Genomic DNA, 23,983 nt, shown 5'->3' with positions numbered 1-23,983 from the left:
TAAAAGGGACTAATCTAATCAGACAGAGTACTTTAATTAGACTTAGGGGTGCGCCGTAATACGTCTACTCCAGCAGAAGATGTTTAATTGGAAATATCCATTTGTTTAGATGGAAGAGGAGCTTAGCATGCTTGAAATGTGGCACTTGGCTCGAAGCAGGAGTCGGCAGTGGCCTCTAGGAATTCAAGCAGAGAGCAGGAACGCAATTTCAGTTTCACTTCAGTTGGCTAGGTCTGTTGCATTAGCGTTACCAAACAAGATGTTTTGTGCTTAGTTCCACAATAAAAAAATTAAAAAAAAAGCTTCACTCAAACAGGGTAGGGTTTGTTGCTAAATATTGAATTTCCGGTGGCACAGCAAATTCTTATCCTCCACATCTACTTTAAGAGAAAAAAACAAACCAAAAAAAAAAGCTTTTGCTTTAACTAATTTTAAAGCCGAAGCCAAAATAGTAAACCCACATCAAGGCCCAGCAATTGGTTTCAATCGTTGGCCAATTTGTTTATTTATTAATGAGGGCAAATTGGTACAGTGGAGACACAGTCCTGTAGGTTTTACATTTTTACTTTTGGTTTTGGTTATTTCTTTCCATTCTTTCAAGAATAAAACTGATTAAAAAAACTTGTCCTTGGTTTGAATCTGATAGCAGACCTATCATTGTTAAAATGATGTCTTGCTAACCTTGCTCTACAAGATGAGAGAGTTGGCAGTATTAAATGTTACACACTCACAATATTGGAGACCAGAGTTTAACTGTAGGAATCTTATATATTATACTTCCTGTACTTTGTGTTTACCTTGTCTCTTTCCATAAAAGTCTTGGTATGTCGAAGTAAAGTTGTGACATTAACGGTTGGAAAATAGTCCAAAATTGAGAAAACCAGACTTTTATAGAATAGGACAAGCTCCAAAACATTGGACCCTGCACATCCCATGATGCAACACTATGGCATCTTTCATTGGACCCTCCCTGTCTTATAAACAGCCACCTCTGGAAATCCCAGAGGAAGAGGTAAAACTGCAGTCTCCCAGCCCAATCTGACATCACTCAAGTCCTGTCACAAAAGTAATTATCTCGGACTTCACAAAACTCCTTCAGTGCCTGGGGAGACATTACACAAATATTGTCATTATTTCAAATACTTCCCTCTACCTGGCATTTAGAGGCTGCCATCAAGCAAAGGTGCCTGATGTGGTTTTAAAACTCTAATGTTTACACCGATTACAGCCACACATACTGTACGGTGCACGTCCAACCTCACGCCTTGTTTCATCACAGCCACCTTTTCAATTAAAAAGTCCACAAAGAGCTGCAGTGTCCCGTGACAGTGCATAAATTGCAGGCTGATAGAATTTTAATGATGTGTTTGTAGCGGGAGCTGGTGTGACGTATCCAGCAGTTGGGGCAAGTGATGTGAGGACACCTTCCCTGGAGACGTCCTCCCTGTGCTGCTGAGTGGCTTCTTCAAACTGGAGCCTCTTCTCACTGTGTCAGTGTGCAGTGATGAATTAATTACTTGGACTCACATGCCACTCACATACATAGTCTGCCTCTTAAGCTTCTCTTTGCTTTGTTTTGTATCCACACCAACTGTCTTGTATGTTTTGTTCACAAATAGCTCAATTAAATATGAGTTAAAGGGCACTGGCAGAGAAAAAGTAAACTATGACTCAGCTGTATTCACCTCCTTGGCAGTTAGAAGGAAAACAAACTTCTACAGGGTGTGCTCCTTCATCAGCTGCTATACACTGGCACTGAACCCCCCTCTGCATTAAAGGCAATTCATCCAATGAGCAGTTACAGCAATTTTGTTGGACATTCATAAATTCTTTCTCAATTGAGGCTGCCAGTTGTCAGATAAAGGACAGCACATTAGTGAAATATACAACCTGCATCACAAGACTAATTCAGAGCCAAATTAGAGATGAAGTACATGTCAGGCAGCTATTAAAAGTATCGACTGAGCAGCAGCAGCAGCGTGCACGGACTTACCAGCTGTCTGATTCTAGCTCCAGTAAGGACTGAGTCCTGTCAGAGGCACACTGCAGACACCACATGTTGCTTTCTGAGCCCCTACACAAGATCCATCACCACCTTGGTCTCTGTTACTCCATCCCTAGGCCAAATGTAGCATTCGCTTGCCTGTGCTCTGACTGGGAAATGCTCCCCTCTCCTTGGACACCTCTGTAGCTCTGGGCTTCCTTCAGAGATTTGTGAGGAGGGGCGTTCGCAGGAAGAGGGAGGGAATTCCTCCAGAGGAAACTGGGTCGTGTGGCAGCGGGAGCACTGGTGTCCCACAGATCTCAAACAGGAAAGGGCAACAAGTAAGAAGTAAAAATTGGAGAAAGAGAGAGAGAGCGCAAGCTTTGTTGGGGATTGGATTTATTAATAGCAAAAGAATGGATAAGGCCCGGTGAAATCCCTGGATCTATTGTTTTAGCTGCTGTGGCTGTGGAGGTACAGCTGCAGTAATGTGAGCTTTACCTCGGTACAACTGTTCTCCGATGTCAGCCTTCCGCTTCATATGGAAGACATATGCAGCACCTGACTTTACCAATGTTGATCATAGGCCTAGAAAGTGTGCATAAAATTATACAATCATGACTACAGTGCTCTAGCAGACACTGCAGAACAAGCCGCAGAACAAGCCACAGCTGCTGAGCCAGCTGAACCATCTTTTAAACAAACATTCAAGCTATTAGGGAATGTTTGACTCACATCTCCTCCTATTTTTGTGTTGATGTTTAGGCTAATTCTTCCCACCACTCCTATTCCCAACCCTGTCTCGGTCCAAAAAGCAAAGTGGTGAGGGGCCTCTCCATTTCCGTGTAATGACATCATTACCCAAACAAGAGACGTGTATCAAGTGGACCAAAGATTTTATCAGACGAAGGCAACCATATGGAGTAGAGCACTATGATAACACAGCAAACATGGGTGGTTTGGGTAGATGACTGTAAAGCCTCTCCTCCGCATTTACCTCAGAAAAAAAAACATTTTTAATGACTCGATGTAGAAAGTCAACCTAATTACATCATATAACAGGTAAGATTAAAGAGGGAGTTAAGAGTCTAATGAGCCAATACAGAGCTTATAAAAAGGAGGAAAATGTCTACCAAATGTTGAAGGGTCATGTAAAGTGCAGCAGAGAGAGATATTGAGAATTTAGAGTTCATCTTAGGTCATTATAAAGAGTGTTAAGATGATCTGTCAGAGGAGAAATTGTCGACAGAAAAATTCTGGACACTTAATTCTCTAAGTGCAACTCTGGACAGTGCTAACCATGGTGCACATATACTACTGCTGGAAAGTGTCACCTCTGCAGCTTCAAAAGGAGAAAATATTGAAATAAATAGCCTGAATTCAGCCCAGTTGCTACACAAGCCTGGATAAGATGTGAAATCCTGCAAGAAAATCTTGATCACTGGCCTGTTTAATAGACACTAATTTAAGCACTGAGCCCAGCCCAACACCATCAAAGCCAGTTGGTTCCCTTTGGCATTAATCATGACCATGAAGCTTAAGGTAAAGCTGCAGCAGTTAACACTCACGACGCCTGTTTCGGTGCAGAGACGGATACTTTGAGACAACTGCCTTTGATCAGACCTTGGGTTATTTCTGTCCCTCTCATCTCTATCTTGACAGTGATTATCCAGACAGTACAGTAGTTGGGAGAGAAGTGGTGTATTTTTACTTCACGGATGATGCTCTGACTGTGGCATGAATTCACGGGAAGGCACTTGTCAACAAACCGTGGCTCTGTGAGAATGAATGATTTATGCGCTCAACTGTGTTTTGTTCCTCACATGGTGGTGGAGACAAAAACAGCAAGGATAGAAACTTGGAAACACTTTCACTGGTGACGAGATATTGTTTGGGTTTTGAGTGAAAAAGCCGTCTACGTTACTCATGCATTAGTGTACTACCTCAGCCGGGTTTAGGCACTTACATTCTGACCACGGCTCCATACCTCAGCAAGTCTATACATTTTGTGATCAGAATTCATTGCTGGGTGTGTTTTGTTACTGCCAGTGGACTGGACCACACCAGGACGTTTTAAGCTCTGCTGTACGTAGTGGTGTGGCATCATTTTAAGTAAACACTCACAGCCTCCATACTTGCCCAAGTAAACCAAGCCAAAAGTTGTTTGTAGACTGAAGTAATTTCTTGGGATGAGGTACAGAGTGCTTTGCGTTTGAAGAATCAAATTTTGACAAAGTGTCTATTTGCTTTCAGTCAGAGTGCAATGATACATCTCTCATATCTCATATTGTAGGTAGGCTCATGTATGAGATATTAAATTAGCTTAGCTTAACATAAAGCAAGAAGAAGTTGTGTCCAGGACTGTAAGTTATTACATAATCACCCGATCACGTTACCGTTGACCGTAATCATTTTCCAGTCACAATCGTTTCTATTCATTTGTATAAAAAAAAAAGCTATGAAACTAACAGAAATGTCAGGTTTATTTTCTATTCTAAGTTTTTATTACTTCAAATCATTAAGCTACGACACAATCTTTCTGCGTACTCCCAAGCAACTGCAGACGTATACCTTGGTTACTGGTACCCCTGTTTCGAATCAATGGTATGCAACTGTAAATGGATGGAAAGTGGGTCTTTAACATATATCCTGTTACGTATTGTGTTAGCCATAAAAGCTACATATTGTCATTCTGACACAACAGGTCTTATAATTCAGCCACTGTGAAATATGCTGCAGATTTTTTTTTATTATTATCCCACAGCACTTTCCATCAGGTTCCCACTGTGACCTTTGAGGTGTGTGTGCAGAATCACAACACCTGATAAAGCCAGACTGGTCTGTACGTGATGGGAATAACTAAAAGGTTATGGGAGTTATGTATCCAATCAATAAGAACCTAATGGAAGTAAGATGGTTAATATGACAATTTCACCTAAATACTGCTTTTCTTGGCTTGCACTCAAATTACATGCTTCCGTATGACTGCACTGATTGTAATGTGCTTCCTTTTATGTTTATTATCAGTTGATCGGACCGAAAGTGTCATTGAGGAATTCATAAAACAGCTGGTCTTTATAGAGTCGCTGAACAATTCAGAGAAAGTGCCCTGGAAGTGAGTTTGCAGAGACAACTCCACACTGGATGGCCTTTTCAGGAGCTTGTGTTACAGACACACCTGTCACACACTGTCTAAACTCTGAAGTGGAAGCAGAAGGAACTGTCGTCTTTGTATTAATCCCCACATCAGTTCAAGCGCCTCGACGGTCTGGACAGAGGGTGTCACAGCACTGGTCCAACTGTTACTAGCAGTTAAGATCTTTCTCTCCAGCTACAAAGCACCTCTTCCTCCCTCTGCAATGTCCAAACCTCACCACCCTTCACTCCCTACATCCTTCTATATTGTGCGGACAACGTGCCACTCCCACAGCGGCCATACATTTCACATACTGCATGGGACTGCTTCTCCTCCAGCTGGGACAAAAATATAGTTATTGGCAGACACTGCATTTTCTGCTCCGCTTGTTAAGTAAATTGAGCAGTCTGTGAGTGGGGTAGCTGGAGACAAACGTGTCTGCACGTCCAGCTCCCCAGATGCTACCATCTCCGGCTGTAAACAACAGCAGCACTGATTACAAACACAAGGAGCTCACCGAGATTCACCACGTGGACGCACAGAGAGACATTTTTAACAGCGAGCTCTCATATGCAATTAGGTGGCATCAAATCAGTCATGGAGCAAAAATGCAAAGCATTCATACAGCTACCAAGTTCACAGATCTGAGGACCTGATGTTTTTCTGTTTTACTTACGTTTTAATTAAAAATGTGGACATTTTATGAACTTATAATTGTTATTCTTAAAATGTTTTGACCTGTTCTGAAGGGAATCTAGTTGTGGTTGAGTCTTGCTTCATCACTCCCCACTCCCTGCTGTGCTCAGTTCGGTGTTTCCTTGTGGAGAGTGACAAGGTCAGAGTCTAGACATCAGATTCCAACGTAAGTGGACGGTCTACTACGAACTATTTACATACGACAAATTTGTAACAGCAAATATGTTTTGACAGAAATGCTACTTAGATTTTTTAGGAACGTAATAGGGAAACATTTCACTGAACAGATCTGGACTAACAGATTACAATTGTTTTCACTACATTAATTGTTAGGTTGGTTGGGTTTAATGAAGATGATGGTCTTGGTTATTATGAAAAAAGTCAGACATTTGTTCTACTTTTCATGTAAACAGCTGAGTGTAACACAAATGTCTCACTCTGCCTACACGTCAGGTATAAACACTTCTTACTACATGGTCAGTTTGAAGCAAACTTACTACTATGTGCGAACTCTATCCAGGCAGATTTAGAAACCCCGTCTCCCCACACCTTTCCAAAGTCGGATTGTGGAGGGGTTTGTGTTTGACCATTTTTATAATTTTCCAAAGCTGAAGAATCGCCATTCACACCCACACATACACAGCTGTGTAGAAATAAAAGACTGAACCGCTTCCTTTACGAATAACTATTTGAGACCTCGTGGCCGATTTTGGACAGCACATCCTATTAACTAGCTCTGACAGACCATAAACTGGCTCTAAAGCTTACCATACATGGTGCACAGGATGCAACCCTTTCCTGTCCTGATTCAGGCTGTAATAATGTTTCCAGTGCTGGTTTTAGAGTGTTTGTTGTAGCTTGAAACATGAGATTATATTTGACCTGATTTATTTTCACAATCCACTTCACTGTAATTATGAGCAAGAATTAAATGTAAACAAACAGGCATGCTATTTAAACAATTTAAAGGTGTCACACATGCTTTTTTCCATTACCCTACATGAATTTGGAGCAAAAACTGTACCATGCTTTCACAAGTGCCAGCGCATTTATAATGATCTCCTAAGTAAGCATCATGTCCTGTTTACAGACACTGTGGAATAGGTTTATTTTGTCATGAAAACAAAGATCCAGGCAGCAACTGCCCTCGTGCTCTGGCTGATCTCCAGTTGCATCACCCACACCCCACAACCGAGTGTGGCCCAGGCCCAGACCCGGCCCAGCAGGCACACTGGGTCTCTGGCTGTTCGCTCTAAAGCTGTTTGGCTCCAGTTCAGCCTCTGTAATCCCTGAGCTCAGAACCCACCCACGTGTGGCCTTTAGAGGGTGGGGTGGTGGCCCGTTCCTCCCAGCGTCCAACCTCTCCACCAGAGGGAGAGACAGAGAGACGGAGGATTAGCTCAAATAACCACGGGCGGTCTTGATGAACATTCATGTTGCTCCTTGCCAGAGGCGAACACAAAGAACGCACACCAATGTACAAATAACATCCACATGCAAGCGACTTTACATTTGTGCACCCATTAAATGCAATCATACTATTACAAATTAAAATGCCAGCAAGCTGCGGAGTGAGAAGCTGTCAGATGAAAACACAGCTGATGTTGATGACCATATGGCATTGAATCTGTTCAATGTTTATGCTCTGTTGTTGTAGCTCCTCTGACCGCGGTGCAGTTATTCAGTTTATCTCTGTTAATCCCCCTGACGTAACTCTTCCTCCATCCTGTTTCGGAGCTGCCCATAAGATCTCGTTCCAAACCAACAACATTAACCCACAGCAGAGAAGTGAATACTGAGCAGTCTCAGGCAGAGGCCAAGGTTAAAATTTTGGTTTTAATTTTATATCTCCAACCATCATTTTTCTTTATGAAAATAGTTGTACTCAGTAAAGTAAATGTGGAACTGAGGGAACCTGGTGAAACTGAAACAACAAAGTCTAATGGGACAGGAAACACGAGGCTGATGAGGTTATTTACAAATGACATGAATCGGTGTTAGGGATATTGTTTAAAACAGTGCTGATATGTTCTCTGTTACTCTGAGTTGCAGCTGCGACAGCTGTCATTCTTCCTCCACCAGCATTGTCATTTGATTTGCACAGTGATGTACCTGGTGGAAAAACTACAGGTAAATTCTGCTATCTGGGTAGCCAGGAGGGGCGGGGGGCGCTATAGATACCACTCAAAAAACAAAATAAAACCAGATTCTCTTTGCTCAACTACACTTTTCCAACAACGAAAATAGTATTCCATGATATAAGTGGCTGAGTTGTGTTTATTCAAGACAGAAGAGGCCATACGGTTGAAGTAACTATCCAATATTACCGTCTACAGTCAGAAGGACTAAATATTTAAGACCTTTGCGAAAATAGTTATATTGTCTATGTTGAAAAAGTCAAGACATTTTGACACCTTTGAATGCTAATAATTTCACCATTTGTGTTTGTTTTCTCATCAAAATTATTTTGACTAACCTGGAAGCCACCATGCTTTCAGATCCCGGCAAATAACTTGTTGAGTACAGTGTAATTATTACTGATAGGAATGGTGTCCAAAATGACTAAAATAATCTTAATAAATCTGATTTATCCTTTAAGTAATCCAAGTAGATTTAATCATAGTAAAGGATCTCTTCCCCAGACTCAAAAATCAATCAGTATCACCACCAGGCAGAAATGTTCCAGGGTGTTTGGTTTTACTTTCAATATGTGTTTCACAATAGGGTTAAGCTTTTATCAATTCCCATCTTCTATGTTTGTTATTGTTGGGTCTCAGTGGAGTCTAGACAATCTGCAAACCCTGATGGCATTTGATGATTCAAGGCAGGAAGCATTTTTCAGATGTCCTCGATAGTGTGACGCTGCGTCATTGCCCGTCAGTTGGCAGTCCAACGGCAGCTGAGATTTTGTCAATAACAAAACTTTCAAGCAGATTTTAGCTTCTTAAGTAATACTAGATGACATTCATGGAAGCAGAAGCTTTGACGAACAACTCATCACCCTCGTCATACGCAGTCCAGACATGCCTGTGCCTTAGGACACAGCAGATCCTGACATGTTTAGTTTGCAGTGAAAACAGATGAGAGTCTCGCAGTGACGTAGAGGTGAGGCGCTGCTGGTTGAGCTGCTGCTTCATTAGTATTCATAAACATTTGTCAGGAAGAGCAGCCCAGCTGAGCGTGCTCCGTCTGTGTCTGAGAATGATCGGACATCGAGTGTGTTTGACGAAGAGACACAAAAACACGGAGGGGAGTGGAAAAGACACGGCAAAAAGACTTAAGTTAAACTCAAGGTTTCTGCAGCAGTGAGGAGCAAGAAGGTCATGACACAAAAACTAAAAATACAGTACAAAGCTGACCTCCTCTGGATCTTTGCCCAGTTGACTCACAATTCAGATGTTAGGTGCAGTGGTCAGTCTTAATTAATCAGCCCTGTAATTTTGGTAAACATGAGTGATGGTATGCTTATCATCATTATTTTCATTGTTCCTTTTGAAATTAGTACATCAAATTCTGATGTCATGCTTTAAAATGACCCATTTTCCCACAGGGATATAGCTGACTGTGACAGTGTACATTGTTATTTTATCCCTGTCTTTTTATTTCACTCAAGTTTACAGGCACAAGAAGTTGCTGTACATTACATTTCAACCTATGCCTCCTTATACCAATAAAACCATCCATCCATCCATCCATCCATCCATCCATCCATCCATCCATCCATCCATCCATTATCTATACCCGCTTTATCCTGAACAGGGTCATGGGGGGGGGGGGGGGGGGGGGGGGGGAGCCTATCCCAGCTCACATTGGGCGAAGGCAGGGTAAACCCTGGACAGATCGCCAGTCCATCACAGATACCAATAAAACCTTTCATTGTATGTGATTGTCAGGGATTTGTTCTCAATTCAAATAAAACTGAGGTTGACTTATAAAATGAGGGAAAGTACAATTTTCACAGCTGGCTCAATATGGTTTAGTTCCACTTGATTTAACCCATATTACCCACATTAAAGGAGCTAACACTCCAACTATCAAATGGTTTGACTCTGAGTAATCCCAAAGAGGCTGGCCAAAAAGCTGTGCTTTCTTTGACAAGACTGTTGCAAGTTTTGCAAATTTGCAGGTGCCTATAAATGTGGTTTTCCTGGGATTTTATGTGTTCTTTTTAATGCAAATTTGTGTCTTTTTTGGTGCAGCAATTAACAGCTGCGCATATGCCCCAAGTGACTCACTAGATCGGTCCTTGGTGTGTTTCTTCCTGGCACCAGGTGTGTCAAACTATTTGTGTGAAATGGGATTTAATTTCATGTGGAGTGGAGACGTTCAGTGCTGCCAAGTTTTCAGTCCCCTAAATGTTCCACACACTTCTCCAGAGACTGTGTCCCTCTGTTCCAACTAACTTTTTAGCTATTACAGTCTGCGCATTTACTCCCTCTAGAGGCAAATCAAATCTCAGTTGGTGAAAACACAGACAAGTTGACACGTTTCACAAAAGGTACTGAGGTTGCTGATTTTCCCTTACAAAACAAGAAATTGTGTCCTGTCCGGTCGCAAGAGGTTGACCTCCCTGCCTACATCACCACTGCAAACAACAACAACAACAACACTGTCTGCTGTACTGATCAGGCCAGAGGCAAACAGGGAAAGAAGGGAGTCTGAATGTGCTGCACAACCTGCCATGGGTCTTCTCCACCTCTTCTGTCTCTCCCCCCTCTTTATGTCCCTTCTCCCTTGCCATCCATTGCTCATCGCTGGCACTGAGCTGGCATGGCTGCTGCCAAAGTGACTGATGGGCAGCACCCTCCGCTGTCCGCTCAGAGCAGGACCATCAGGGTAAAATTATGCAGTCTGAGATCCTAGCTGAGTGGTCATGACAGGCTATGGACCCGCCTGCTGCCCCTGCTGCTTTCAAGGGCGTTTTATTCAGACGAGCGAAAGGGTTTGGGAGCTCGGGATGATCGGCTGCACATCATTTGCTGCAAGGCACAGCACTAAACAAAATGAATGAGAGGGGGTATCTATGATCTACCACAAGGGGAAGAGATGAAACCCATCTGGTTTAGGCCTAACAGGACAGCCCTGAATTGTCAAAAACAGGACAAGGAAAGAAATGGAAATAAGCCAGCTATAAACTAACAAAGAAAATTCAATTTCAAACTGGTTTAAAACTAAAGGAAAATCGTTCCTTAGTGAGGCACATGTACTGGCAAACTGTTGAAATGAAGAACACCAGCAATGCAAGAGGTTTAAAATAAACTAAATCAAGCCGCAGGAAGATTACAGTAAAGACATGTACCTACCTTCATTGTACAAAAGCTCAAGTGAAGTACAGCTGTCACGAGGACCGTCTCCCCCTGATATAACGTGACTAGAGCTGTTAAGTTATAATGCCTGACAGATGTCCAAACAGGCAATGACAGCAGGATCTCTGTCCTCCAGACTGATGGACTGTAAGGAGCATGGATCTTATGCTGGTTTGTGTGACTAGTAGGCACCACCCTGCCTGGTTCTCCCCCCTGCCAGCTCCTGTCCCGCCTCTCTTTCTGTGTTGGACAACACACACACACTGAGGCTATTGAAAGACAGGCAGCACCTCTGTCTATACACGCTGGCTCGGTTGATTTTGGCATCTGCCATAAAGGCTGCCTTTCTCTTTCCTACATGTCCTCCCTGCCTTCCTGCTGGAGTTTTCACCTCTGCCAAGGAGAGCTGAAGGCTGAAACGAAAGAAAGGTTGTGTGACAGCGTTGTGCCGGTTGTGTGTGTGTGTGTGTGTGTGTGTGTGTGTGTGTGTGTGTGTGTGTGTGTGTGTGTGTGTGTGTGTGTGTGTGTGTGTGTGCCTGTCTGTCAGGGAAAGGGAGTGGCAGCCTGGTGTGATACACTCGATTACCCTGGCTGATTAAGGATTATTTTTGGTTTCCAATGGCACCCCATAAAACTGAAATGCAACACTGTGTTTTCGCCTATCCTTACCTCTTACAGTCATCACATCAGTTTGACTGTCATTCATCTGACATTTATTTAGTGGAAAACATGCTGTTACATAACCAGTCTTAAAAATGCAGCACATGAAACCCGGGGCTGCCTTCTCTTCCTGTCAGTTGACACCGTGGATCACCTTGAAGAAATAAGGAAGTAGCTGGGTATAGGATACTCCCACTGAGTTATATAGTAAAAGAACAAAGATACTTTGCCATACATGGATTAGTGCCATAGATTGTGTATAAAAGTGGAAATGGGTCTGAAAAATGAGGACAATGCACCAGATGCCAAGTGCCTTAAACTGCAGTACGACTGAGTGACAATAGGGGTTGGCTCCAAAAAGTCTTTGTCTCCATAGACTTCTTACGAATACGAAGTCAATACATTTTTTCCACGAGTCATTTTGGTGTTGTTAGAAGTCACTCCTTATTAGTTTTCTGGTGGTACACCTGGAAATAATTCAATCATTAATTAGAAAGTAGGCCTCAAAAAGCTGTGTTTTTGGGGGCATGTCTGTTTGATTGGCATGCCTTTAGTGCAGTTAGATTTCCGCTCACTGTGGACGGGACATAGTTTCATTAGGTTTCCAATCAGACCGAGTCAGATCCACCACTTCATCAGCACATTGCTGCCTAGAATGGTCCGGGAGGCAGAAAAGTGTTTCTACTTTTAAATGTAATCGCAAATAATTAAGTATCGATAACTGACAGAGTGAGCCCAGAAAGTGTTTCATATTTCAGCCATCTTGAATGACCAAAAAGAAGAGAGAACAAGCACCTTTTCTCAGTTCGTTAATAACATGGTCTGCGCACAAGAAAGCACAGTCACTTACATCACTTAAACTCTAGACAAATTTTAACACTGCTGTACAGGCACGAATATATATATCTTCTATTATATATATATATATATATATTATTGTTAATAATAATAAAATGTTCAAAGTATTGTGTTACATTATCACCCCAGCTCTGTCAGAGGCCTTAAAAACGTCCACACCCAGACCCCATATCTTGTATTTAAAGAAGTCATTGGGAATTAGCTCTACAGTTTTGTGAAATTCACTGACCACCCAGCAGCAGCTAGTTTATCCTCTGTGACTGTACACCCCAGCTGCAGTTTCACACACCATTCAACTCTCAATAAAACTGTATGACTCTTGAATGTACTCATGCTTTTGGCTAAAGTTAGCATGCCAACTAAGAACACAGAACATTTAAATAAGACAACTGGAGTCATGAGTTCCTCTTAGTTCCTCTCTTTTGGTTGAGGCCTCCTCAGCCAAGCTAAAATAGCTTATAACAGAGCACTCAACTGAATTGAATGCAAAAGCCAGCTGATATCAAATCTCCGTCCAGCATTACCTTGTAAAACACGTTGTTTTGCCCCGTTTAACGTGCAGGAATTTCTGGCAACACAAGTTTGAAGTGTCGCTTGAGATCTTCACCGTTACAGATGTTGAGCTCAGCATTAACTGTAAGAAAAAAATTATTCTGACCGCTTCCAAAAGCATGATGAGACATAGTGTGTGTGTCTGTGACTGACAGGCAAAATACATTAATGTGGGTTTCATGTATTACCAGATTTCTTGTTTCATGTATATGATCAAAAGGATTCTACAATGATTAGGGCTCTGTGCTCCTGGGATTATTTCTCAGGAGACTTTTGTTGGCAGGACTAAATTAAATGTTTACTAAACTCACTTTGGTTTGTTAATAGCATATTTACTGTGTGGTTTATTTCCACCACTTTCATCAACGTCAATTCTAGCAACAATAACTATGTTTAATGAAAACAGCTGTAATAAATCCCTTGCACGCTATACTGATCCAGCACAAGGCTGGGAAGAAAGTTACCTAATAGCAAGTGAGGAGAGAGAGGCTAAAGAGACTGTATTTTTTTTTTTCTTCCCCCCCAAGCAGGAGTTGGTCCTCAGGACAGAAATTACTTCTTTCTACTTGCTACGTTACTCAATGAATTCTAAATATGCAATCATTTTCACATTTTTTGGCAGAGGAATGCTATATGATCTTGGTTCTGTATGTCTGTTGTAGTTTTAGTTTGTCCTAAACTTGTGGTGGAGAAAAAAACCCTCACTGTCATAGTATCACTCCAGAAGACCGTGAGCCTCTGTCCTAAAGTATTATCAGTAATGAACTTATAAGCCATTACACGACCTATACACATTGAGCTAATGCTCCACTGATGGTAATCCCTAATACCCCCGAACAGAGTTCTCTACCATATTCTAAAGCCAACCTACATCAATTATTTCTCAAAGTTGCTGATGCAGGCTTAGAAATTGCAACTTTAAATCATGTGCCGTGACATCAAATTGTTGTTGAGCCAGTAAAGAGAACATTTGCATTTCTGATTTTATATTGCTATGCGTATTCTGTACTGTAGGTTCACGTGGCATTTGTAATTAGACTAATGGCGAGTCCTATCTGGCAAATGAGTCAATATTAGTTTTTTATGAGCAGCACCAACATGTCCAAAGCATACCTCAGGCTTATCAACATAGCCAGTTAGAATAACTGAGAAAGGAGCAGCATGATTTAAAGTCAGGACTGTTGAATAGAAAGATTTAAGAGGAATCTGTTTGTCTCATCTGTTCTAAGGCTCGGCCAAGCAGATGTCATCCGGGGGCCACTGAAAATGCTTACTGTCTGCCTTAAATCTTAGACCTTGTGATGAAAAGGTCTCTGCTTTACTTTTCCTGGCCCCAGGGATCTATTTTCCTCACCTCGAACACTTCCTCTTCAGATGTAACCTCTGCTAACCTTTTGAACCACCACTTCCTCTAAAACCCTCCAGACTGAGGGGCCCCTCTGCTTTCCAGTCCACTGTGGAGACAACTTGTTTCAGCTTGTTGTGGTAAGATATCCCAAAGGAAGCCTTTGCTAAACCTCTTCAATATAAGCAGACATCCAGGATGGTGTTCAAACATGCAAGACATGCGGGTGTAGTACAAAATAAATGTTACCAAAAAAGAACAGTAAATGAGCTTCCGTAATAGGGCTGGAAGGTGTGGTGACTGCTGCTAAATGCTTTTGCTTCAAAAAAAATAATCTGACTAAATTTCATGATTATTGAACTATAATAACAGAATAATGTGCGGAGGTGTTAACCCACCTTATGCATGTGTGAATGTGGTAAGGAACCCTGAAGGATCTCGAATATACAATCTCAGCATGGTTGAAAGGATAAGAGTAGTTTCATGTCTTGGAGGAACAGATCTCAGCAACTTTCCGTTCTAGTGAAATATGACTTGGACTGTCAGCAGAGGTTATTTCCCTATGCTAAAACAAATTTGGTTGTCATGAAGAGGAAGGCTTGGCAATTGTTTTTAGTGACAAGAAGGTTAATAGGACATTAAATACAAAAAACAGGATGGAATATTTTTTGCACTCCCCTCCAGTCATCATTTTCCAGAAACTACTGTTCTGGACCTCAGTTTCAAGCATTTGTCAACAGTTTTTTTAGTGAGATGAGTACCACATGTCCCTACTAACTATTTGTCAACTTTTTGGGAAGCGGTAGGTGGAGAAAGCGGTCTGGGAACCACTGCTAACTGGTGTCTTAGCCGAATATTAAAACCTCCAATTCAATAATGTTTACTACACCCTGAGGGGATGAATACAGCTTCTGAATATGTGCCAACAAGTAACTGAGTGGCCTGACAGGGCCTGCTGGTTGCAACGTAATTGCCAGGTAGGAGCACTCCTCCCTATTGGTCCTCCCCTCCTTTCCCTCAGGTTACCTGTACACCTAAAACAACATGTCCTTTTCATGGAAACATATTTTCACCAGATTGATGATATTACTATGCGAGTATAATGGCTATATCCACAGTGACAGGTTTTAATTTTAAAACAAATTTTAAATCTCTGTCCACACAAGTGCTTTAGCACCATTTTAGAAAAAAAAAAAAATCTGTCCATAGTAGCTATGCACTCTATGTATGACTGCTAACGTTGAGGGCATGGCAATTGTCGCAAATGGCTCAAATATCAGCTTTCCCTCTGTGCATATAGGCAGTATTAGCATTATAAAATGCCAAATTTAATTGCACAACAGCTGCTAACATAGACAACAAGATTGGCACCTGCGCTTTTGCGTTGTACCAAAGATGCTGAATATAGGGCCCTAAACTGTCTCAATGTAACTACATTACGTTTAAAATATATTCAGTCTGCAGTTTAATATTTTGTGTATTTAAGTAATGAAGACCTCACCTTTTGTCTCCCTTATATAATATTCCCTAATTGGGTAGACTAATAAAGTTTCTTAGATCAAATAGAGTTGTTTAAAAAAAAAAAAAATCTCATTTAGTATTCTTATCTACAGTTGTAAGATCATCTGAACATACCAAAATGCAGTAAACCCTACCTATCTATACTCCAGGGATTATTTGCCTGTTTGACCCCAGTCTGCTGTCAGAAACTGATATATGAATCTGAGTTAGGAAATCAGCAGTTCTTTGCTCATCATTACTTTCAAACAGATCTAATCTGACTTTCTTTTAAACAGAGGTACAACCAAAAGTGCATTCTCTCTCTTCACTTCCCGACACTTGGAAACTGAGTATCTGAGCCACTTGAGGTGTTTTCCTTCTCTAGGATGTGTGGAAAAACCAGCAGCCAAGCCACAATTATCACAGGCTAGAAATGCAGGGCAAGTGGAAAAATACAACTCCAACATAATTTTAATAATGAGAGATGGCATGAAACGAGGGGAGAGAAGTGACTCGAGTCGACGATGTTGTTTTGTGGCCAGTGCCTCAATCCCGTCAGTGCTGGCAGGGCACCTCAACTCAAGCACCTGCTTATTGAATGGTTGGCTTTTACAGCATTTGTTCTTTTCATTGATGTGCACAAATGAACGGGGATAATACCACGAGGTTAACCCTGAGACAGAAAGAGAGAAAATGTTATGCACCACACAAAGCTCCTTGTGCGAGGAGTGAGCTTCCCACTAATATCCAGTGCAAAGCACACACCCGAGTCGCCATTTTCCTTGGCAAGATTTGAGGAAAAGTATGCCTGCTATGAAAGCTCCATTTAGGTTATGTGCATAAAAACACAGAGGCGCACTGTGTATTTATCTAAAAGTATTCCCCCGCAAGATGCAAACACATTCACCAAAAGGAGGGTTTAGCCATGCTTCTGTGAGGTGTTTTGCATATTTTGACAGGCAAGTACATATGAAACACATCTGCATATATGAATGATCCCGTTAAAACCTGTCATTTAGCAGGAACAATTTTCCTCCATTGATCATACTACATTGAAAGTGTCTGTTAAGCTTAACGCGGGAGCCTCGGGGTTGCTTCGATCTGAGGGTAAAATAATCTTCTTCACAAGGAGATATGGCAGTCAGTCTCTACAGATCAAACTTACCCATCCAACACGTGGTATACTGGAGATGATCCTAAAATATTTTTTTGCTTTGCTCCGCACTTGTAGTTAAAGCCTGCTTTCATCCCAAAGGAAAAGAACAGCGTGTTCCAGCCTGATGTTCAGAAACACAACTGAAACCAAAGCCTGTAGCAACAAGCACAATTATTTATCGTGTAATGTCTTTGCTGACTTGTAGCAGCTATAGTTCATGACTTACAGCAGCCTTGGTGTAATAGTGAAACTAAAACACTATGACACGCCATTGCTCGAAATATACAGAATCTCAAGAAAACCTGCTGACAGTAATTGTGGTAATAATAGGAAGAGACAGGGCGAGCACCAGCACAATAATCCCCTGCAGCTTTTCCCTGCCACATGTTAACGGGCCTTATGGCAACCTGTTGACACCAATCCCAGAGACCCAGTGGGCCATTGCTGGGCATGCATAAACAGACTTTAATCCGCATCGCACACTGCCTGAACCTTACATCTCATCACTAGGCATTTGAGAGGCAGAGTGTGTAAAGAGGTCTGTCCTATGCCGATTAATCAGTCACGCTCATATCCAGAGTGTTGGAAGGATACCGTTCAAAATCATGAGCATTTTCTTGTGTAGCATTGTTCAAGTGATAAGAGAAAACGTGCTATCATAACAAGTTTTCTGAAAAAAGTGCAATCTGTTCATCAACCTGCCTCAAAGGGAAGAAAGGTTGTTTGTCTACTAGGGTTGTGAGGATATCTTACAAATCACTTTCATTGATTCGTAGTTTCTGAGAATATAGCTGGATTTTCCTACATTAAAGCCATTACTATTCAAATGCATGTGTACAAGTGTGTACATAACTAAGCAATTCTGGCTGTCTTCAATTCAGTATCACGTTTAATCCATTCTTGGCTTAAATTCTTTTTCAGTTTCAGTACAACCCTACAACACATGCACTAATTATCAGGTTGATGACACCAACCGCGAAGACGTCGTTGAGGGTTCGAAAAAGATGATTATGTCAGTCAGATGCTTTGTACCCCCCAAAACCCAAATCAATCAATTTTATTAGGATCAGTGATTTTTTTTTTTGTGTGTGTGTGCCTTCAATTGCAATTGCATTGTTTTCCTGATGAAATCAAATTTTATTAACTTTGACACACAAAGTTGACCACCTCCCTGGAGGAAACCATCTCACTAATTGTGGGGCTGTGTATATTAAAGGTTTTGTGATCACTGGTATTACAGTAGTTAAGTTTTTTTGCCAGTCTCTCTGATATATTGATTTGACAAATAGAAGCATTTTTGGCTTCAACACTGCTGTAAGTGTTTATCTATACTAGGCGAAGAAGTGCTCATGCCACTCCCTCAGACTACATCCTAATTTTACATTTGGGGTAAGACGACTCGAGTGACTACAAGAGATCCCTTGCTAAGAAATATTAACTGTGATCATAATAAGCGTTTTAACAAATGACAAATTCGGTTGTTCTCTCACTTTGCTAGAAATGAGAACGTAACCAGTCAACTGAAGGTCTTATAAATAGAAGCTGATGTTTATAACTGCAGCCATTCCTCAAGCTTACAAAGTTTAGCATGACAAAAGGAAGCCAGTTTATATTCAGTCAGTTACTCAAACAAATCTGGTTTCTGGATTATACACCTACGGCGAGCTTTCTGTATGTGAAAAAAGACATCAGTCTAGCAGTCTGCATGCATTTCATTTCTCTGAACAGAAGGAGGACAACTTAAATTTGAAAATGGAAACAAATATCACGCGGCAGCTTTGATGACTTTTGGGATTTGGGATTCTGTTCAACCCCTGCGAACTCCAATCAGATTCATTATTCTGAAGTGGAGTCTACTTGTCATGATAATGAATGACGGTCCGGCGGAGTGAGCCGCTGTCCAGCCAAGCAGGCCCGTACCTAATGCCTCTGAATTGTAACATGAGATGAGTCATCAAAGCTTGTCACAGCTTCCTGGCTCCCTCTCTCCAGTTTTGAATCATCCTCCTGAAAACCGCTCTGATCGGCCTGTGATTTATTCAATACATGCTAATGTACTGTATGTTGCGTTAAAAATGCCTAAATGGTTCAGAGCTCTTCACTAACAGAGAAGAGTCATCCTGCAGTGATTTGGAAATGTTATCCTTCGAACGCTTTCTGCATCATCAGTTTTGTTTTGCAGGCGAGATTCAGATTCAAAGCAGGCAGGAAATATTTTGTTAAATGTTGGACAAGGAGACACATTTCCTCTTATGTGGCAGCTGTAATAAAGTGAATTTAAACTCCTTAAAAAGATAAATGCACATAGATTCTTGTGAGCATGAAACAACAGTGGAGCTAAACCCATTTTAATTCATAACCACAGAGGATTTCAGCATTGAAGAATTATCAGATACCAAGCATCTTAATGCTGCATAATCTACCCAACCTGAAAATCCTGCCCTTAAGGATATAAACCAAGAACCAAAAAAAAAAAAAATCTGGCCTTGGAGATGGAATTATATCCACCAAGATCACACAAGTCACACATAATCCTTTGCTGAGGGCTGCAGCCCCAAACTCATTATTGATGAATTAATGTGAGCTTTTCTAAAACCTATTAAACTGTAATATTAAGATATGCACGATGAAGAGAAATGCTGTAAGGTAGAGGAGTGGTTGCTGGTGCCCCTTCATCTTATTTGCAGTAATGGGGGGTGGGGGGCTGCCGTCCTGTGCAGCTGAATGCTGTCTAGGTCAGCAGAGAGCAGCCTGATGTAATGAACTATTCCTGGGTCTGTTTAAAGGATCAATAGGAATTCATCACACAGCTGTACTGTGCTCAGCAAAAGAAGAACCAGGATGCAGCGAAGAAAAAAAAAAAAGAAAGAAGATCACAACAATAAAACAACAATAAGTGCCCAGCCCCTGGTTTGCAAAGCTGCTTGGAGGACACAACAGTTTCTCCATGAGGGGAGAGGAGAGATAGGGAGAAGGGAGGGAGGAAGGGGAGGAGAGAGAAAAAGGACAACAACAACAGTCCAGGCACTGTCTGAGAAGTTGAAATGTCCCTTCAGCCCCACAGTTCGCAGTGAGCTGTGGGTGTCCTCTGGCGCAAACATCAGCTGCCATGACATCAGACTACAGGAGAGAGAGATGAGAAGAGGGAATGAGTGTGTGTGTGTGTGTGTGTGTGTGTGTGTGTGTGGGGGGGGGGGGTGTAGGGTGGTGGTGGTGGACGGCAATGCCAGTGCAGCTGCTGCAGTCATCTCTGCCAGACACCTGCCTGGGCAGCGGTTGTAAACAAGGGCATCAGCAGCAGCCCGCAAGCACTCTCCCTTATCTATTTCTCACCTTGCACACATGCCAAAAGAAAAGTGCAAACGAAACAGAAAGCAGAGATCACAATACAGAAAGAAAATTGAAATAGCAGAAGTGAAATTGGCAGCCCTACCAACAGGGAGAGACAGCGAGCAGCCCGGCACACGGTCGACACTGTCAGGATGAAAGAGAGGGACCATCCTTCCACATTCACCTCCAGCTTCAGAGAGAGACAGCTCAGGCCCTCGCCTCCTGTACTCTGAGCCCCACACTCTCTCCACATGACTCTCTTGGCCCCTCCCCTCTTCTCTCTTCTCTCGCTCTCCCTCGCTCTCTCTCTCTCTCACCCCCTGCCTCTCAGGGAGTTGTGTGTCCAGCCTGATGCAGCTCAGCGAGTCCTTGCCGCTCTCTGGCTGCGCTACAAGGTCAAGATTTGTCTCTGCACTGAGTCCTTTATAGACAGAAGCACAGCACTGAGACCAGAAAGTGTGTGTTTTTTTTTTTTAATTCAGTCATTTCACATGCTGCCTTTGTCTCTTCCCCGGGTGAAAGTGTGGCAATTAATGAGATGAGCTGCTGTATGTTTGATTCCAGAGAAAATGTACAGACTTCTTTAGCAGTGAAGTAGGAAAACAAAATGGACAACACATTACATCAGTGACAAACAAAACTAAATCATCCTCAAGGCTTTTTGCTTCATCTCGCCACACAACACAATTGATTCTACTGAATAAACCGAGTTCCATATCATGAAGATTTAGACGCAAATTGCGGTGGTGCTGGTGGTGCACAATAGAGGAGTTTGGTGTCGATACTAATTTTGATTTCTTTCTTGGAGGGATATAAAGGTATTTTTTCTCTCAAAATCTTCAAACAAGTCAGACTGTTCAATGTAGACTGATGAGCCAAAAGATTATGAATGCTTGCAGATAAAGCAGATAACACGGATTATCTTACAACAGCCCAAGTCAACGTCTTGAATATGGTGATGGAAAGTGAATATTCAGATCTGGTAATTCACGTTTTGAATGAGGGAGAAATGGGCTGGTGGAAAATCCTGAGCGACTTTGGCAATGACCTATTGTGAAGTCCAGATGAGGGATCAGAAGGTTTGTTGGGCACTGCTTTGGTGGGTCGGAGATGTTTTGATGGCATGCGAAGGACCAACAGTATGTTAAGGTCATGATATTTTGGTTCATCAGTGTCCATGCAGCTGTTTAACCCTCCCGTTGTCCTAGGGTCAAAATGACCCACAGCTGTGTTCAACCAAGTTCTATTTTAGTTCATTTTATTTTTATATTATTTATATATTCTGCGGTTTATTTTTATATTATTTATTTTTAGGAGGCTGTGAGGGTTTCTTTAAATAAACCCTCACAGCTTCATTGTCACCAATGATCCCAAAAAAATATAAAAATAAAATAGAACTTAGTTGAACACAGCATTCACATTTGAACATTTTGACCTTAGGACAAATATGCGAATAACTAGAGCTGGTTGGAGGGTTAAGAACTTTTCCAGAAGTAAAAACTAGAACTGGCAAACACAAGGTTACTCATATATAAATGGCAAATGGATGTTTTAAAAGTTTACACAAAAGTGACTGTTCCAAAAACAACTTACTTAAGCATTTTCTAATTCGACTCCTCTGTGATTATATGCGAACAACTAGAGCTGGTTGGTTTAGGGTAAGCAAATATCACCCACACCAAACAGATGGTGAAAGATCTCCAATAGAGAAGTCAGATTTTGTAGGCCCAGCCATCCACCATGACCTTATCCTTAGTATAACATTTTGTAGTGGAGTAAGGGTTAAGTTACACAGAAAACTTTTGCATATCTGACTGAAAGGACTGAACTGCCATTCATGAATGGGACTTAGAGAATCTACAATGAGTCAAAATTAGGGCAAATCAGTGGGACAAAAGTCAGTTGGGTTTTCAACAAATGATTTACTCTGAGCTTCTTGTCTTAGTCCAAAAGGGCTTAGCTGAATACCTTACACAGGATTAATGGAACAGTTTCACAAGAGCTGGTGTCTTCAACTCATAACTCACTTAAATTGCTATTGAGAAAGCTTTGGTTACATTTAACATTACTGAATGAACTGCCAAAACAGTTCCTGAGTTTTGGTACTGACACCAGAGTTATATTTTGGCTGATGAAACAACCTTTTTTTTTTTTTTTTGCCACAGTCGCGGCACGAGTCAAAGCAAGACGATGCCAGTCGTTTGGGTGGTTGACAGCTTTGGTTCAGACTGAAATATCTCAACAACTACAGGATGGATTATTGTTGAATTTTGTGCACACGTTCAAGGTCCAAAAAATAATTTTAATTTGATGATTCTGTGACTTTTCTAGTGGTGCCACTATGGGGTTCACATTTTAGAATTTTAGTAAATGTCTCAGCAACTATTAAAAGGATTGCCATTATATTAGGTTCAGACATTCAAATCCCCTCCAGGAACAACTGCAACAACTTAAAGATACTTCCAATTCCATCATTAAGTCAAAATATGAATTTGTCCAACTTAATTCATGACTAAATTCCCATTTCCTTCATATGCACTGTGTGTGGAGTTATAATTAGCAAATGTTGGCACACTACCAAGTTAAACTTAGATAGTTTACGTGATCAACATTAAACCTGCTAGACATGTGTTAGCACTGTCATTGTCCTGATGGCATGTTGACGTTAGCATTTAGCTTAAATCACTGCTATGACCAGGTACAATCTCAAAGAGCCGCTGACATGGCTGTAGAGTCTTTCCTTTTTAGAGTGTTTATAGTGAGCAAATGTTAAACTGTGAACTTTGCCTAAATAATCAGAAGTTTACACAAGGAACGAGGAAACAAGATTACAAATCTGACCAAATGTTCAGTGGCTGTTTGGGGTTTTTGACAGTTTTTAAGTACTTGGGATACAGACACATGCTGGTTGGCATTAAATAAGTACTGACGATTGACACTGAGTCTATGAGCAACATAGCAGCACAGCATTAATAGGAAGGTCTTCACTTCTTCTTTGCTATGGAGGTTGGGATTATATTCATCGTTGAAACTGTCACAACTGGCTGAAAAACAAGTGTTTTAAACACAGACCCCTAAAATTGGACAATACAGGGAAGTCAAACATACAGGCACACAGAAAACAGCATTCTTTGCGAAGCAAAGCGAGACCTAAGAGGATAAGACTTACAGTTGGGACTGTAAACTGCAGTTGGCATGGAACGGCATTAATATCCCGAGTGAGCTTCTCTATCCAAGTTTGCCAGGGGTCGTGCCCCCTTCTAACGCCGGCACTCACGGGTATGTCGCCACGACGACTGATGCAGTAGCACAACTGTCGGAGGTGCCAGAAGGGACAAACAGAGACAGAAGGAGAGCGTGGAGACTAGTTGTTGTGCTCTTACCACACGGCCTATAGGATTACTGGTAATGGGATTTCCCACTAATGGCTCTCTGACAGGTGGTGTCCCCGTTCAGACCA

At 41.7% G+C, this 23,983-nt stretch overlaps 1 protein-coding gene across 6 annotated transcripts in view; it reads right to left on the bottom strand.

Moving 5' to 3' along the window:
* The window catches only part of iqsec1b (IQ motif and Sec7 domain ArfGEF 1b), a 204,452-nt gene that overhangs the window by 29,363 nt on the left and 151,106 nt on the right, over nt 1-23,983 (bottom strand). The window contains exon 1 of one of the 6 annotated variants that reach the window (XM_069703213.1): nt 1,994-2,154. The exons of the other annotated variants lie outside the window; for them this stretch is intronic. Within the exon in view, the coding sequence (XP_069559314.1) occupies nt 1,994-2,058 (65 nt within the window). The 5' untranslated portion in view covers nt 2,059-2,154. Of the gene's footprint in view, nt 1-1,993; nt 2,155-23,983 lie in introns of those variants that run through there. 6 annotated transcript variants of the gene reach the window in all.

Source organism: Brachyistius frenatus, unplaced genomic scaffold (genome assembly GCF_029030835.1).
Source record: "Brachyistius frenatus isolate BFR_SWC_R1_liver_20210118 unplaced genomic scaffold, ASM2903083v1 Contig_45, whole genome shotgun sequence".
Taxonomy (NCBI): Eukaryota; Metazoa; Chordata; class Actinopteri; family Embiotocidae; genus Brachyistius; species Brachyistius frenatus.
Note: the sequence above shows the minus strand (reverse complement) of the source record. Positions and strands in the feature narration are given on the sequence as shown.